Source organism: Oryzias latipes, chromosome 13 (genome assembly GCF_053564925.1).
Source record: "Oryzias latipes strain Hd-rR chromosome 13, Olatipes_Hd-rR_3.1".
NCBI lineage: Eukaryota > Metazoa > Chordata > Actinopteri > Beloniformes > Adrianichthyidae > Oryzias > Oryzias latipes.
Window position 1 is genome coordinate 4,783,322 of NC_136249.1, and position 17,577 is coordinate 4,800,898.

The 17,577-nt window shown below is 44.8% G+C and overlaps 1 protein-coding gene and 1 long non-coding RNA gene across 3 annotated transcripts in view; one reads left to right on the top strand and one right to left on the bottom strand.

The window, feature by feature from the left end:
* The window catches only part of si:ch211-167j9.5 (tyrosine kinase receptor Cad96Ca), a 33,296-nt gene extending 28,168 nt beyond the window's left edge, over window positions 1–5,128 (bottom strand). For both annotated transcript variants that reach the window (XM_023961832.2, XM_023961831.2), the window contains exons 1-4: window positions 4,807–5,128; window positions 4,650–4,743; window positions 3,506–3,710; window positions 3,290–3,428 (exon numbers count right to left, since the gene is read on the bottom strand). In XM_023961832.2, coding sequence (XP_023817600.1) covers window positions 3,290–3,428; window positions 3,506–3,710; window positions 4,650–4,743; window positions 4,807–4,837 — 469 coding nt within the window. In that variant the 5' untranslated portion in view covers window positions 4,838–5,128. The remainder of the gene's footprint in view (window positions 1–3,289; window positions 3,429–3,505; window positions 3,711–4,649; window positions 4,744–4,806) is intronic.
* A 1,487-nt stretch (window positions 5,129–6,615) lies between these two features.
* On the top strand, window positions 6,616–17,185 carry LOC144981797 (uncharacterized). Its single transcript, XR_013647283.1, has 2 exons — window positions 6,616–6,975; window positions 13,479–17,185. It is a non-coding gene; the product is annotated as an uncharacterized LOC144981797 (long non-coding RNA).
* Window positions 17,186–17,577: the final 392 nt, after the last annotated feature.

Below are 17,577 nucleotides of genomic sequence, written 5' to 3' on the forward strand. Positions count from 1 at the left end.
ACAATACGTATCCCGATATTTTAGCGAAACACATTTTCTTTCTTCTTTTTTTAAGTATGACTTTGAAAAAACTCTTCCTGAATTTCAATGTCTTCTATTGTAATAAAATGGTCAGATTCAGTTTATTTAATGATCACAATGTTGAGCACTGCAACTGTGTCTCATAAAAAAGATGCTTTTACCAAAGCAAATTCATAGTGCTTTTATTTTGGTAACTAAAAATATAGAAAGGGAACAGTCAATGTTGTCTGATTTCCACAACAAAAATGTTTTTCAGTATAAGAAAAAACAAAGAATGAATGTATCTTAACCAATAAGTTTGTACCGGTGAAATAAATTGCTGTTTATTTTCAACATTGCTTAATGTAGCTTCTTCAGTATTTTTAAACGGTCCAGGAGCCTGAATGGTGCTTCAAAAATAAAGGGGGGGGGGGGGGGGGGGCCCTGATTCTTTTCAGAAACAATAAAGTGTGTTGATGAGGCAGCATGACTGAAAGAAGGAAAGTTGCTTTAATGTGGCAAAGATGCTTTGTTTACATTTCACTCTGCTCTGCTGCACCTTTGCAGCCACGCTTCTCACACACGTTCGATCAGGTCGCTCAACTAGAATCTGTTGCTGGGAGGTTCTGCAGAATTTTAGCCCGCTTTGTCGATAGCATTTTGGATGGGTTGCCCATCTGCACCTGGGACTGGGATCCTCTCTCCACACAGGGAGAGGGATCCCTGAGTTCTCTGGCAAGACCAAGAGCCGGGGATCACATCACATCTGAGCCTGGAGGTGTCCGTGTCCCTGTGGTGTGGGTTCTGGTCCTTGCCCCTGAGCACTGCGCCTCGCCAAATTTCCAACTGTGGGTGAGACTGGTCAGTTCATGTTTACAACAATTATTGTGGACCCCCTTTTCTCCTTGGTGCCCTCCTCCTGGGCGGGGGCGACTGGCCCCTGCCTTACTCTCTCCTGGACCAACTGTGGGCCGGGTGGGTGGCTGCCTGGAGCGCGGAGCGGGTCTCCTTTGGGGGGTCCTGGCTCGTACCTGGGGTTGGGGCGGGGGGATGCCCAGAACCCCTGGGTGGTGATGAGGTGCTCGTCTGGGGCTGTGGGCACCCGTTCTAGGTGGGGCCCTGCGTTGGGCCCTCCCGGCGCGGCGGGGGGGCTGCTCTCCTGGTTGGGCTGGGGCGGCACTCTCTTTCCCCCCATGTCTCCCTGCTCTCTGGCTTTGAGGGCCCCACGGTGGTCCTACTGGCCTGGGTGGCGGATGTGATTGCCTGGGGGGTGTTGTTCTCTGTCTGCTACCGTGCGGGTGTTGGGGGCTTCTAGCTGCCGCTGCTGCTATGGCGGGGGTCCTTCTTTTCACATTCCATCATCCACTTTAGAAGAACACAAACACTCACCTGAGCACAGGTGCAAGGTAACCTTTGCATTCATAGTTTGCGTGATTGAATGAATGAACTTATTCACACTAGTTGGTTTTAAGGCATAAGTATGCGTGTGTGAACACTATTTGTATTGTGTACATGTTGACATGTGGACATTTTTGGAACCAATAGGTATGTTTCTGAAGTTTTAGTGTGTGTGTGTGTGTGGACAGGCCCCACCCCTTATAGACTTGTATTACATCTGAACCTCACTGTAATGATTATAACCATCCAGTAGCTTGTTGCTTTATGATGCTTTATGGTTTCACCCCCCCTTCTATAATCACCCTCCTAACCCCCCCTCTCTAACATCCCTCTCTCTTCTTTCCTCCTTTCCTTTTCCGCCTGGTCCATGTCAAAGGTCAAATGTGTATTTTTCATTATGCATTAAACAAAAAGGTTTTCGTACCAGCTGTATTCAACCAGCAACAAGACGCTCTTTTTGAGCAAACAGTGGTTCAAAGTAATGCAATGAAATTGTCTGAAATTGAGCAACGGATAATTGAAGACAACACTAACTTTAGATCAGCAGTGTTAGCCTCCCCACCATTGCTTAAGTTCTTCAGCCCAGTAGAGTCAGCATGAAACAAATTCCTTTTATAAAGGTTTACGAGGAGAACCTTACACTCAAGAAAACCTGTTGCAGGTCATGGACTTGGCCTGTGATGACATTTCCATTGGGTTCTGTAAAGGCTGCACCAGGCACACTAGATCATTTTTCTCCCTGTCTGCTTAGGGTGAACATTGCCTGTCATGTCGATGAAGTCCTCTGGTCTGACCCAGCAAGATAACGAAGTGCAATAAATGCAAATCCTGATTCACAGGGAAAAAACAAAATCCTATTTTACAATTCACAGTTCTTTATAAACGTTTTTGCTAACAGTGTACAGCAGGGGTCACCAACCCTGTGCCCGCGGGCGCCAGTGCCCCTTGTGGCGCCCGCAGGGAATGCACCCAAAAAAAAATCTTTTTTTTTTTTATTGAAGCAAATATTCAACAAACAACCACCGCATGTCTGTCAATGACAACAATATCAATTCTGAGATAAAGGTAGACAAAGAAAACCCAAATATGTAAACAAATATAACTTAAAAAATAATCACTAAAAGTAAGGGGTCTATTACAAAAGTTTAAATAGATCAAAAAAATTACACAATTTCTGGACATTCTTATGATTCATGTAATGTAAAGATTTTGAGAATAGGTTGAGGTGGTTGAGTAATCCATTAATGTGAGGATTAATATTCCTGTCTGTTTTTATTTACATTTATGTTTAAAAAGTTAAAATTAAGTTAAAGTTTTAAAGGTTTAAAAGTTTAGCTTTAGTGTGTTCAATAAATATTTATCTTGTTCGGCTGCAACCTAAAGTCTGTTTTGAAATTAGGCTCCCTCTGCAACTGAGTTTGACCCCCCCTCTGTAATACGAGTCTAGAAAATTCATGCATGTTTTTGTGTGTAAAATGAGCAAATAAAAATAGGGCACACAAAAGGAAGTCCTCAAATTGTGTTGTTTTTTTTCTTTTTTGGGGGGGGGCTAGGAGGTTTTTAGTGGCGCCCTTCATACCACTTGGTGCCCATGAAATAGCCCTCGGTCTCAAAAAGGTTGGTGAACCCTGGTGTACAGTGTTTTGATCTCAAAGTGAGCTTTTGACGAAGAGCCAATTATTTTGTATGTTAGGCTTTTATTTTGAAAATCGTGTTTGATGTTTGGGGGAACTGGTCTAATGTTTCAGAAAATGTTTTTTAGAAGTTGGGAAAAACTTGTAGAACTATATAAGTGACATTGTCAAAGTGTTTTAGCTTCACTGAACTAATCAAGCAAAAGGCCGCTCCGCCTAAATGGAGCTGATGTTCTGGGTTCAGATGTTCTTGGTACCTTCTTTGCTGATCTTGCAGGTCAACATGGTGTGGCCTTTACATGTCCCTCTGCTCATCCTGGCCTGGTAGAAGACCCCCTCCTTGCCTGCTTTGATCAGGTGCAGCAGGTTCAGGTCAGACTTGGTGAAATGAAGATTCTGGGATTGAAACGTCCACATGTACAGTAATGAGAGGCGGCGGAGAGGATTCCTGTGAGTTGGTGCAGCAGCAGTACCTGGTCCTGGCTTTTCCTCAGCCTCTTTGAGCAGGACCTGAGTGTGCTGGTAATCCGCAGAGGAGTTCGAGGAGGAAGAGGCTCATCCATTTGCTCATCCTCCTCTGCTGCAGGAGCCACCATAGGCATGCTGGGAAGTTGTATCTGTGGAAAAAACAGCTTGCTGCGCTGGAGCTCTGCAACAGTATGGACCGTGGAACGATACCTGCAGAATACAGTGATGCTCGTGAGCACTCAGACCCTCAGCACAGTTATGAACATCCCTGCATCCAAACTCACCTCATTTAGATAACTTCTTTTTCCAAAACATTGTTAATTGGGGTTCGATTTTCTTTCAAAGATGTCTTGAACTTCCTTTCCACATCATACTCATTCTAGTTAACTCTCCATTCAGACATTTCTGGACATTATTTTCCTTCTACATGAAAACCAATGTCTGCATTTTCACGTTTTCAGTCCTGTTGGGTTGGTGATCAGGAGGCTTCAAGATGCTTTCCATCTAGAGTTATTTTTTGTATTTCAGAAATGACAGAATCCTCTGCAGTGATCATCTGGGGACCTGCAGACTCCTCTTTTCAGCCTTCTCCTTGGCAGAGATGCTAATGCCACATCAGACCCTCTCAGACATTCAGAGGCCCCGTCAAGCTGCGTATCGGTCTGGCAGTCTATCTCGCACCTTCGTCTGCACGTCCACCTGTATCCCTGTCCTCTCTCTGGTGGAACATGATGAAGCACCAGGCCCATGAGGCATCTGAGGACTTTGATACCCACCTCCACTTTAACCCTTGTGCTATCTTAGATGACCCCCCCCTTACATTGACGTGTTCTCCCTACCATGACAAAGGTGGATAAAGGTGGAAAGATTTCATGTAATCCATGGACACCAGTGAAGATCACAAATCATTGAAGAAAAAAGGTTCAGAGCACTGTCTAGTGGGTCTAGATGACCCAACTCCCAATGGTAAAGTGCCTAGGATAGCACAAGCGTTAATATAAACACTGTCCACAAATAAAGACTGAGACGCAAACCTGGAGCTTTTTTATTTTTAAGATCTGTGGAAGTTTTCCCCCAAATCACACTTAAGGTGGAATTTAAATCTGATGTCTCTGACACACACACACACACACATTACTCTGTTCTTACTTTTTTAGAAGAACGATCCCCAGCACAGTGAACAGCATGACGATGGCAGACAGAACAGCGATGACGATGTAGACCCCCAGGCCCTGGCCGTGACCTGAAAGCACCTGCAATCAGCAACAGACTGGACAAATTCCCAGCATGCCACACCGTAGCTCACCTGCACAGTGGGTGGAATTGGAGGACTCCATGTCTCTGCAGACGTTTGCTCTGGAGCTTTTGCCGTCTCACCTCAGTCCTAAGGAGGGATGGCGGTGAATCAGTGTGCACACACAGGAAGAGGACAGGCAGTAAAACCTTTTTCATCAAAAGTCTTCTGCGTGTTTGCTGAAGTCCACCATCCTTCCCAGAGCATGAAGACTCATCCACGGGCGTGTTTTCAGAACACAGCTGGACTCCATCGAACGTGACGCTTCAAAAGGTTGAAGTGTGTGCGGCGGCAGCCTTCATGTCCATGTGCACATCAACCACTGCAGTCAGAGGAAGTGAAGAGCTGCCGCTCAAGACACAAGCCCTCATGTGACGGCCCCCACAGTAAACCCTGAAGGCTCTACCACACATCAGAGCTCTCAACGCTGTGAGAGGATTTTCGATACATTCAGATGAAGTCACTTCAAAAGTTCAGAAGAAAAAAAACCCAACTAGACACGTTACAATGTTCTCATTCGTGGAGAAACTGTTGAAAGGTTCTGATCAAAGACGGAGTGGGATGTTCTGAATAAGTCCAGAGTGTTTCTGCACACAGCTGCTCTGTTGTTGCACACTGTGCACCAACACGTGAGAGCTTTGACAGAGCAGACGTAACATAGTGTTTAAACAATGAATGCACCAACGCTAAACCCTTCTCAAAAGATGTTTTTTTAAATGCAACACTTAATTTTTTTTTCTAAAAAGTAGATTGTTTTGTTGCGGTAAATGTCACTTCACTGAAAGTGAGCCAGATGTGAGGCAGGCAGGAAGCCCCCCACCCCCCATCCACCACTCATGCAAGCGCAGAGGCAAAGTTTGATTCAGGGCAGCTGCTGCAGAGACCCTGTCTTCACGGTTTCCTCCCTCGGTTTTATGCAGAAAGAAATGTGAGAACAGACATGGAGCTTTCAGCTCGTCAGAGAGAATCCAACAACCAGCTGCCCCCCTGCAGGGGGCGGGATGATCACCTGGTGTCAAACACCTGGGTGAGGCTAAAGTGTTGATTCCTACATAAAAACTTCATTGAACTATTGTACTAGAAATAACTAAATACTTACAAGCAGCCTGGAGAATTTCAAAAAAAGTATTTGTTGGTTTCTTTTTCCCGCCAAATTTATTTTGCAATCAATAACTAATAGAAGGTTTAGGCCACTTTTAGTAACGTGCATAAAACTAGTTTACAGAAGTGGGTGTTGAAGGAATTTGTATTAGTAGTCTTATTTTTATTACGTTTTCTGTTTTGCCTATATTACTTGAAGTTTTAGTTTCATAGATTAAGTGTGTAGAACTGTGTGTATCCTGACTTCATTGACCTCACATTCCTTAGGATGTTTCACGGACAACAGCTGTCAGTCATTCCCCTACAGAGGAGGGGGATGTTGACCTCTCGGGCATTGGTCAACAGCAGTCAGCAGAAATGTCTAATCTAAACCACGAGGAATAGATTATAGCTGTGAGAACTTCTCCAGATGTCCGGTTCCAGGGAAGAACAAAAAGGTTGATCTTTAACCTAGGCTCTCCATGGATTTCTTGCTGTCAATCTGATTTGTTACGGACAGGAAGAGTCTGAGTTTATCACAGCACCAGGCGTATCTTTGAAGTCATCCCCTGGGGAGATGGATTGGGTCCGGAGAGTGACCGTCGACTATTGGCTGATGGACGAAGGCGGATCATCGGTCACCCAATCCAAGTGATTCCAGGGCGGAGATTCGACGTCATGTTGTCCACGGGGGGGAAGAAGCCCAGAACATCTTTAAAAACTGGAGCAGAGGACTATTTTGTTGTTCTCCTGTTGCCTTCATGTAAAGCGCATGTAAACTTCTTACGTTTTGAAGGCCTTTACATTGAGAACCCAGATCTGTTTGACTTTTGTTTTAGAACTATTGTTAGGGCAATAAATATCATGTAACTTTACCCGGCTGAATTCTGTGGTTTCTACTCTCGACTTTTTGAATGCGCGTGGAAAAGCTTCAAAGCGAAAGGTCTTTTCCAACAACTTGGTGACCCGGGACGTGAAGTCGGGGATCACGGATCGAGCCGGTGACGTATTTTTCGTATTTTTGAGACTTTCAGTGTAAAGTCTGGGCACGCTTCCTCCCGTCCACCTGGTCGACTTCTCATGCGGCCGCATACAAAACAGGTAAGCAGAAGCCTGCTGCAAAATTCTGCATATTGATTAAGTTATCTAATAGTGGAATAACTCAAATTGAACGAGATCTCGAGTGAGTGGGCGGTAGAGCTTTCCCCCGAAAGAATAAATAAAATAAATAATAAATAAATAAATAAATAAAATAAATAATAAATAAATAAATAAAAATAAATAGATAAATAAATAAATAAATAAATAAATAAATAAAAGTTGACCCAAACTTTAAAGGGATGGTTGACTGTTAGTTTGTGACACCTAGTGTGCAACAACAGTACAGAAAAGGTATCCTAGGTTTATCGGTTGTGTTTGAGGTAATGTATTCAAAATACATGGTTTCCGTCTGTTTGCCCTAGAGAGACGCCCAAGGCGAAAAAACAGTGTAGTTTAGGAACTAATTTTTGCGCGTTTAGGTAATTTGGAAGATATTAACGGGGCAGTGACCTCGACAAATTATTTTTTTATATACAGAGAGAAACCAAATAAAGAATTCTAATATTAAACATGAGAGGTGTATTTGATAAAAATGATGAGAAAAATGGTGCATTTGCTCTGACTGACAAACGACTTGACGTGGACGACAGACGACAAGATGACGACAACAGCGATGACTGTGACTTGAATGATGCTGAATGGGAGAGAATGTATGAGATTTTGGAAAGTCAGGTGCTTGGTGGAATTGAGAAGAGACAGAGAGAAAAGGAGAAGGAGAGACTGCGGAAAGCATGGGTTTTGATGGCTTTAAAACGGACTAGAAGTTGGATGACATTTAGCCAGCAGTTGCGAAAGAATGAGGATGACGTGCTGAAGCAGATTCAGGAGTTGGATGAGAAGGTGAAAGAAGGAACATGGAAAAAGAAGAGGGAAAATAAACGGAAACACAAGGAGACTGATGAAATTCGGCGTGCAGTTCACCAATTAACACTTGCTGCTACAGCTCTGGCTATGGTGAAGACAGAGCAGGAGAGTTCTGAATGTACTGTGACACCATCTTCCCCCGAAGCCCCCCTTTCTGGCATTTACCCCTCCCTTCCCGTAGGGACAGATTCCCCTGTCGTTCATCCTCCCCCTCCTTATCCTTCCCAACAGATGTATCCAATGTTGAAAATATGTGGTGAAGTTGCTTGTGATTTTGATGAAGGTTTGACTCCTGCAGAGAAACAGCATATAGCTTCCATGTTGCGAGAAAGGCGATCCAAAGCGGGTGGAGAAACAGCAGACCCCTCCCGAGGGGTCATAAATCCTCAGCCGGAAACCCCCTCTCACAGCTCTCCAGTTTCACAGCAAAGAATTGACTCAGGGGTGAGTGACCCTCAGGTCAACCAGCTCCTGCGGCCTTCGCATTTTGAGAACACATTGGAGAGTCTGACAGGTAATTATAAATCGCCAGCTGAATTTAAAACAAATAACAGACTAGTATTTCCAGAATGGGAAGGTAACGAAAGGGAGGAGAAGGAGGAGGAGAAGGGGGATGACAAGGAATGTCCTCCGCACAGGCCACGTGTCCTTGCCTCAAATCAGGATTTGGATAAGGTCAGAAGAATGAAACACATTATGACTTTAAGAAGTGAAACAAAACAGAAAGGGGCCACAGCACCTATGTATCCTATGTTAGCAACAGGAGCGGGTGTGCCTATTTATCAGCCACTCCAGCTTAAGGATGTGTCAACACTTGCTGAACGTTTACCACGTGTGTCCAATGGCGGACGCAACTTTCTTCAGAAATTATGCACAGTTATGCAGGGTCATATACCCTGTATCGGGGATTTGAGACAGATGCTAGGCGTAACAGCCACAGTCACTGAGGTCCAGTCTATTGAACAGCGTGCGGGTGTGCAGGACCTTCCGGACTCCACTCTTTTAGTGGATGTTCAGGATCCAGTTTTTTTGGCAATTAGAGAACTTTTTCCAGATCCACAGACTGCAGCTCCATCCTGCTTCCCCTTTGATGGTAAGGAACCCAGCACATATTATTCAGAGTGTGTCCAGAAATGGACTGACAGCACGGGTAGAGATCCCAGCCTGACACCTCCTGAGACAGTCATGTTCAGAACTGCGATTCTGGCCGGAGTGCCTCAGGAAGTGCAGGATTTATTGAATGCAGACCCAGATTTGATGGCATGTGATGAGCGTCGGTTTAAGAGGCATTTGGTGTATCATTGCAGAGCATACTTGGTAAAAAAGGAGAAAGCGGAGGGAGAAGTTGAGCAGTTGAAAACACAGTTGCTGAAACTACAACTAGCACAGGCTCGGAAAGAGTCCACTCAGGACAAACAAGATAAAAAAGATGTAAAAAAAGACAATAACGTGATGAGTTTGACACCCCTAGAGCCGACAGTAATGATGTGGCAGGCGCAGGCATTCAGAGGTCGCGGCAGGGGACGAGGTGGATATTCTGGAAGACGTGGACCACCCAGAGGACCTCCTCCAGCAGCAACTGGTGACGGCTGTTTCATCTGCGCCGCTCCAGACCATTGGGCAAGAGCATGCCCATACCAAGGTACCCAACCGCAGAATGCACCGACTAGGGGCAGAGGGCGTGGAAGAAATGGACAGTGCCCACGACCACTCCAGGCCCCTCCTCCACCCTGGCAGGAACCCCAGGGGTGGCAAAACGGACAGTACCACTAGGGGTGCCCAGGAGCTCAGGGATCACTTGGTGATGCAGGAGCCATGGTCCCTTTCAAACTCAGAGGTAATCAAATGATGGGATTAATCGATACAGGAGCGACATGTTCTTCTATAAACTGTCAGTTACCTCCATCTGCTCTGACAAATGAACACATGAACTTTGTGGGCTTCTCTGGGACACCTCAAACCCTGCAAAAGACCATTCCACTGACTTTTGAACTGGCTGGTCAGAAGGTGGAACATTCATTTGTGCATTCACCCCACACACCCGTGAATTTGTTGGGGCGGGACATTCTTGTCAAAACAGGAGCCAGCATCCTCTGTTCCCCAGATGGGATAAGGATCACCTTTCCAAATGGACATGTTCTGACTGGATGCCATGCCACGCACTATGAGGGACAGTGGTTGTTGCAGCCTCACCCACAGCCAACTCCCACTGCCGACATATACTGGGCCCTGTTGGATCCAGAGGCCTCTGACATGCCAGGTGTGTACCATGAATTTCAGTTATGGAAACCGTGGATTCTGTCGTTGAAGCCTTATTTTCCGCCTCTGGATGACCTGCACTGCACACTCTATTATGACAGAGAGGATGATCAATTATATCAGGAAGCATTTCATCAGGTAGAAGGCCACACGTGGCATTTAACCTCCACTGATATATATATAGGCCCTGAGGGTGTAGCGGCTCATTGTGCACTCACACATTCACAAATGCAGTGGTATCGGATGTCAGATACAGCAGTACCACACATCTCATTAGCACTCTCCCCGGGTCATGAGGCTCGCCAACTCGGGCCTATGACTAAACGGGGCGCTAACAACACAGACTGGCAGAATTGTGCTATTTCAGGAGTTCAATTTTCTCCCTCCACTAAGATGTACAGGATCATTTTGCCTCCGATGACCAACTCCTCAGTTTTGGAGCATGTCTGCATTGCCCGACATCATGGCAGAGAGCAAACGGATCATGAAGATGCAGAGGTGATGTTAAAAACACTCCCAGCCTCTTTGTGGTCCACAGGTCCATTTGATGTTGGTTCATGCTCCGCCGTTCCCCCGGTGGAGGTCCAGGTAATTGCAGGATCACAGGTTTTTAGACCACAGTACCGCTGGGTGACAGATGCGGATGAGGGGATGGAGGAGACTCTGACTGGTTTGTGGAACTCTGGTGTTATTGAGCATTCGCATTCATCGTGGTGTACCCCTTTGAGACCAGTTTTAAAAGCAGATGGTAAAACTTATCGCATGGCACATGATTTAAGGGCTGTGAATGATGTCACCATTACTCCAGTTCTTCCTGTGCCTGATCCACATCGCATGCTGTCAACTTTAACCCCACAATGTGTATGGTTCACTGCCATTGATTTAGCGAACGCTTTCTTTTGCATTCCATTGCATGAAAATAGTAGACATCTATTTGCATTTCAGTACAAAGGAGTTCGTTTGCAGTACACACGTTTGCCACAAGGATTTAAGAATTCTCCTGGCATTTTCAACCAATGTTTGAAGTCTCTCTTACAGGATATGGTGCTGCCACAGGGTTGTGTTTTGTTGATGTATGTGGACGATCTCCTGCTGGCGGCTCCAACTGCTGAAATCTGCCTTCAGGCGACGAAAGATCTTCTTCTCAGATTGCATGATTTGGGATTTAAAGTGTCTCAGAAGAAGCTGCAATGTTGCAGAAGGGAAGTCACATTTCTAGGCAGAACTGTTTCTAGCACAGGATCATCCATGTCTACTGAGCATAGGATGTCAATTTTGCAGCATAAACGCCCAGAAACAGTTAGAGAGATGTTGGCATTTTTGGGTCTTTGTGGTTACAGCAGACATTTTCTTCCTTGTTTTGTGGAACGCACTGCCCCCTTGAGGTTAATGATTAAAGAGCAGGGTGTAACTAACCTTACAGCTATGTTAGACTGGACCCCAGAGGCTGATCAGATCTTTGTGAAATTAGTGCAAGACATGGCATGCGCTGCCGCTCTCGCACCACCGGATTATGCTCAACCATTTTATCTTGACGCTTCTATGACGCCCACAATCGTTAATGCTGTTCTTTTCCAGAAAAACCAGGGCAGACGAGACGTACTCATGTATTGTAGCATCTCCCTGGACGCCGTTGAAGCCCGTTCACCGCTATGTACTCGTTATGCTGCAGGGTTAGCAAAAGTCATTCTCAAAACGGCGCACGTTGTGATGTCACATCCTTTGATAATTCTGACTGAGCATTCGGTTACATCATATGTTGCGTCTTCTTCCTTCACACTGTCATCTTTGAGACAGACCAGGCTGTTGAAAACTTTGACAGCTCCGAACATTCAGTATCAGCACACAGGGATTAACATGTCAGAGGGCATTTCTGTGGACCCTCACTCTTGCGCTGTAGCTGTGGCGAAGGAATTGAGGACTCGGCCAGATTTGGAGACAAAGCCTCTTTCGGAAGGGAGAATTTTCTTTACAGATGGTTGTTGTTTCCGCTCCACATCTGGAATTCTTCAGGCAGCGGCTGCTGTTGTGGAGTCCTCCGGAGGTGAGTTTATCACTTTGACCACACAAGCTTTAACAGTTAAGCCATCAGCTCAGGCAGCAGAAGTTCTGGCCCTGTGTCTGGCCCTCGAAGCTGCACCTGGAGAACAGGTAACAGTATATTCTGACTCTGCTTATGCAGTGTCGGCTGCACTGTTGGATCTCGCTGCATGGAAAAGAAATTCTTATCTTACAGCGAGAGGGGAGCCCATAGCTCATAAGGACCTGATGCAGCGGTTGGATCATGCGCTGCAGCTGCCTTCCAGAGTGGCTGTGATCAAAGTGCCAGGTCACAGTAAGGGTAAGTCTTTCACATCACTGGGCAATAACGCTGCTGACGCGGCTGCGAAGGCAGCAGCAGGGTATGACCCCGCTCATCAGATGGTAAGTGTTTACACACACCCTGAATTGTTGGACAGCCCTACGCACGATGATCTGGTAACCTTGCAATCCACGACCTCACCGGAACAGAAGTCCTATTGGCTTCAAACAGGTGCAGTAAAAACATCAGATGGACTGTGGGTTGGTCCGCATGGCCAGCCTGTGGTACCCGACGGACCTCTACTTCGGCAAATCCTCAAGGAAACACATGGTCCAGCGCATCTGGGGCCATCTGTCATGATGACAAAGCTGCACATGTGGTGGCATCCCAGGTTGCGTGATGTATGTCGTGATTATGTGCAAAATTGTACGGTTTGTCAGTCCTATAATGTTAGGCCCACCCTCAAACCTATGCCAGGGACTTTTGATCCTGCCCCCTGGCCAGGGGCTGAGATTGTGATGGATTTCACAGACATGATCAACCCGGTGCAAGGTAAGCGGTATTTGCTGGTTATCGTTGATTCCTTTTCAGGATGGCCGGAGGCCTATCCCTGCAAAAGAGAGGATTCCCTCTCTGTTATCAAAGCACTGGTAAATCACTATATACCCACACATGGTTTCCCTGCAAAAATCAGGTCGGACAATGGGACTCATTTTAATGGTAAGCATCTACAGCAGGTTGAAGCATCTTTTGGGCTTCAACATAAGTTTGGCTGTGTTTACCATCCTTCTTCACAGGGCTCTGTGGAACGCATGAATCGCACGCTGAAAGAAAATTGGCGAAGATATGTACGTCAACGAATTTAGATTGGGTTACTGCTCTTCCTATAGCTTTGTTGGCTGTCAGACAATCTGTGAATCGCAGAACAGGTTTCTCTCCATTTGAACTTTTGACCGGTAGATTGATGCCAGGCCCCTCGTCGACTGTTAGACCTTTAGACGACGCCCACTCACCCAATAGGTCTTTAGCCACCTATTGGAAGATGTTGCATGCTTTCTCTTTTGCTTTTTCTGCGCAGCTTACGGATACGGACGGGCCCCTAGCTGACCCGCCAGGTGCTGATCTGGCTGACTGGACGCACGTTTATCTGAAGGCGTTCAAACGGAAGTGGTCTGAGCCTAGGTGGTTGGGCCCTTATCGTGTCACAGCTCGGACGACGTCTGCTGTGCAGTTGCAAGGCAAAGGCAATAAGTGGTATCATTATTCCATGTTGCGACCTTGCCCTTCACAGGACCGTGGACAGGACGCCTGTTGATCTAAACCGTAACAGACTTTTTGTTGTTTTATACTTTTATATGCGATTTCTCTTTTTATAACTTCCATTTATATTGTTAATACTCTTTTTGTGCTTTTGTATTCATTTTATATTTTTTACATATCCTTTTGATTTTTCTTCCACTTTATATTTTTACTGTCATTTTTGTGCTTTGTGTTCTGTCTGCCTTTGTTATGTTTTCTTCCATTAGTGTACTGGGATTGTCCCAGTCCAAGAGAGGGAGATGGACATTAGGAAGTATCGGTTTTGTTTTCTGTGTATTATTTCTTTTGTGGTTTATCTTCCTGGATTACCCTGAGATTGTAGCTACTCGTGCTAAATTTAACCTCACTCAAACCCACAGGCAGATGGCTCTAGGACAGAACAGAACAAGGCGAAATGCGTTATATGAGATCTGGACCTATACTAGAGAAGCGGAACAATTGATGTGTGGCTCCATGGCGCCCCCTTTAGGATTTCCCTATTTTTGTTACAATCCCAATCAGACATTGGATGTGTTAATCATAGCACCAAGAAGTAATTTTAAACATAACCACTGGGGTACAGCGAGTGACTGGCGAGGTTATCATTGGTACATTCGAGGATTGTTGGGGGATGGAGGATGGGGATCTATATTTAGATCCACAGCAGAATCATCTTGGAAGAAAGGTACTTATGGTTGGACACCTCAGGCTCGACAGTGGTCTACAATAATTTCCAATTTTACTGTTTCAGATTCATTTTTCACTTTCCGTGTTAATACTACTGCTCAACCTTTTCCTACCCCTACAAAGGGGTATATTACTTTTTGTTCACGATTGCTTGTCTGTGCATGGGCAAATGGCAAAGATCCGTGCTGGCAGGTTATGTTTTGTCCAGACTTCAACGCTACCACCACTACCCCAATACGAACAGTATTAGGTTTCGGTCCGGCCAGACAGGTGAAAATTATAGAAGGAACACCTACTCCAGATAATTGGTTTCAGGTTATAACAGGTATTAGTGGAGATGCTAATAACTGGTTGTTAATGGTAGAACAGGCGGCTAACATGACTAAAACTGATTGTCTGGTCTGTATGGGCCCTAGACCTTTGTTGAAGGTAGTACCTGCCACTGTTATGCCACAATGTATTGCAGATAACATGATCAATTCCATCCTTTACAAAATAGAATGTGAGGAAGTAAATCAGTATCATCCTGTGGTTCCAAGTGAGAAAAGTAAGCCCATTTTTGACAGGAGGGTGGCTAAGCAAAACTTTTCATGTTTTGAATTTTCAGAAGGAACAGGCACTGAGTTTTTGGGACATATTGATTCTACATGGTGTAATGGTATTCGATCCTTTAGGGACTTTAAACCTGTTTCCAGAGCTGATGTCTGGATTTGGTGCGGGAAAGATCAGATATTTGATAGGTTACCCATGGATGCATCAGGACGTTGTGCTTTGATATCATTGATTCTCCCGGTGTATGTCCGACCTGTTGATTTGTCAGATGTGTTAGATGTCGTGGAACAAGAATTAGGTTCAAGGTCAACCTGGACAAAGCGGTCAGTTAATTGGAATGATGCAGATCCGACTTATATTGATGCATTAGGAGTACCTCGTGGTGTGCCCGATGAATATAAGTTAGTGAATCAGGTGGCAGCAGGTTTTGAGAGTATTTTAATATGGGTAACTCCTAATAAAAATGTTGACAGAATTAACTACATTCATTACAATGTTCAGAGGTTGGGTAATTACACTCTTGCAGGTTTTGAAGCGGTGCATGAACAGTTGAAAGCCACGTCCCTAGTGACATTCCAAAACAGAATAGCTTTAGATATGCTTTTGGCAGAGAAATCTGGTGTTTGTGGTTATATTGGAGATCAATGTTGTTCTGTTATCCCTAATAAAACGCAGGCTGATGAAAAATTAACCCGGGTGATTGAAGGTCTGCACGCATTCACTAAGAAAATGAAGAAACACTCAGGAGTAGACACATCCATGTGGGATGATTGGCTGAAGGTGTTTGGCCCATGGAAAACTTTGCTTTCTTCCCTTCTTGTTGCACTTGTAGTTTTTACAACTATTCTCACTTTATGTGGTTGCTGTTTCATTCCTTGTTTTAGGTCACTCGTGACACGCCTCATAGAGAAGGCGGTGGGGGACAAGGCCCGGGGGCATGGCCAATATGCCATGTTGCCTGTCAGTGATCCCTTTACACCGCCCAAGCTGTGAATCATTTTGTGTGATTTTGTTCTGCCTTAACATCTCCCTATTTTCCCCTTAAACTCAGGTGTCCCTTCTCTTACAGGAAGTGTTGTTTTGATTGTCTTTGCTCTCTTTTTTATACTTTTATACTTTTGAAATAAGGTTAATAATTACAATTTGCATTTTTGTAGTTTCTTTATTTTGTTCCCTTATTACTTGTTTTATGTAATTTGTATTGCCGATATGCTGCTGAGATTTGGTGATTCATGAGTATCCCGAGGGATGGCTGCCAAAGGCAAGAATTTTTCCTGTCTGAATGTATACTGAATGTTTCTCAAAATTGGATTGAGCAATGTTCTGGCAGGTTTTTTACTTGCACGCACATGGCTTGAAAATATCACCTTTGAAATACTCATTGTTCATATATTGTTTTAGATTGTGCGGGTTTGAGTCCACAGCTCTCAGGTCATGTGGACCTGCTGATATGTTTTGTTATTGTGTAATGTGATAATGTGTTATTATTTTTGTGTGGCCTCACTTCATGAGGCCAAGAGAGGGAACTGAAGGAATTTGTATTAGTAGTCTTATTTTTATTACGTTTTCTGTTTTGCCTATATTACTTGAAGTTTTAGTTTCATAGATTAAGTGTGTAGAACTGTGTGTATCCTGACTTCATTGACCTCACATTCCTTAGGATGTTTCACGGACAACAGCTGTCAGTCATTCCCCTACAGAGGAGGGGGATGTTGACCTCTCGGGCATTGGTCAACAGCAGTCAGCAGAAATGTCTAATCTAAACCACGAGGAATAGATTATAGCTGTGAGAACTTCTCCAGATGTCCGGTTCCAGGGAAGAACAAAAAGGTTGATCTTTAACCTAGGCTCTCCATGGATTTCTTGCTGTCAATCTGATTTGTTACGGACAGGAAGAGTCTGAGTTTATCACAGCACCAGGCGTATCTTTGAAGTCATCCCCTGGGGAGATGGATTGGGTCCGGAGAGTGACCGTCGACTATTGGCTGATGGACGAAGGCGGATCATCGGTCACCCAATCCAAGTGATTCCAGGGCGGAGATTCGACGTCATGTTGTCCACGGGGGGGAAGAAGCCCAGAACATCTTTAAAAACTGGAGCAGAGGACTATTTTGTTGTTCTCCTGTTGCCTTCATGTAAAGCGCATGTAAACTTCTTACGTTTTGAAGGCCTTTACATTGAGAACCCAGATCTGTTTGACTTTTGTTTTAGAACTATTGTTAGGGCAATAAATATCATGTAACTTTACCCGGCTGAATTCTGTGGTTTCTACTCTCGACTTTTTGAATGCGCGTGGAAAAGCTTCAAAGCGAAAGGTCTTTTCCAACAGTGTTATAAAAGGTTGATAGGATGTTTAGGGTCAGTGTGCACACAGCTCTGAGCTGTTGTTGGGTGCAGAGACGTGTGCAAAGCAGTGGCTCTTGTGTTGAGGTTTTGGCTCATTTCCAGATCAATGGGTTGATCCTTCGTTAACCTTCTAAACACAAAACAAGGTTTTACAAACATCAAAAATCGGGGCATTTTCAAGGTGAAAAATAAAATCATTAAAGGGCCTTTACCATGCAAGGGCAACCTTTTTTAAGCTTTATTATAATGTTCATTCCTAAGTGGTATTTTCAACTAATCACGCATATCTGAGC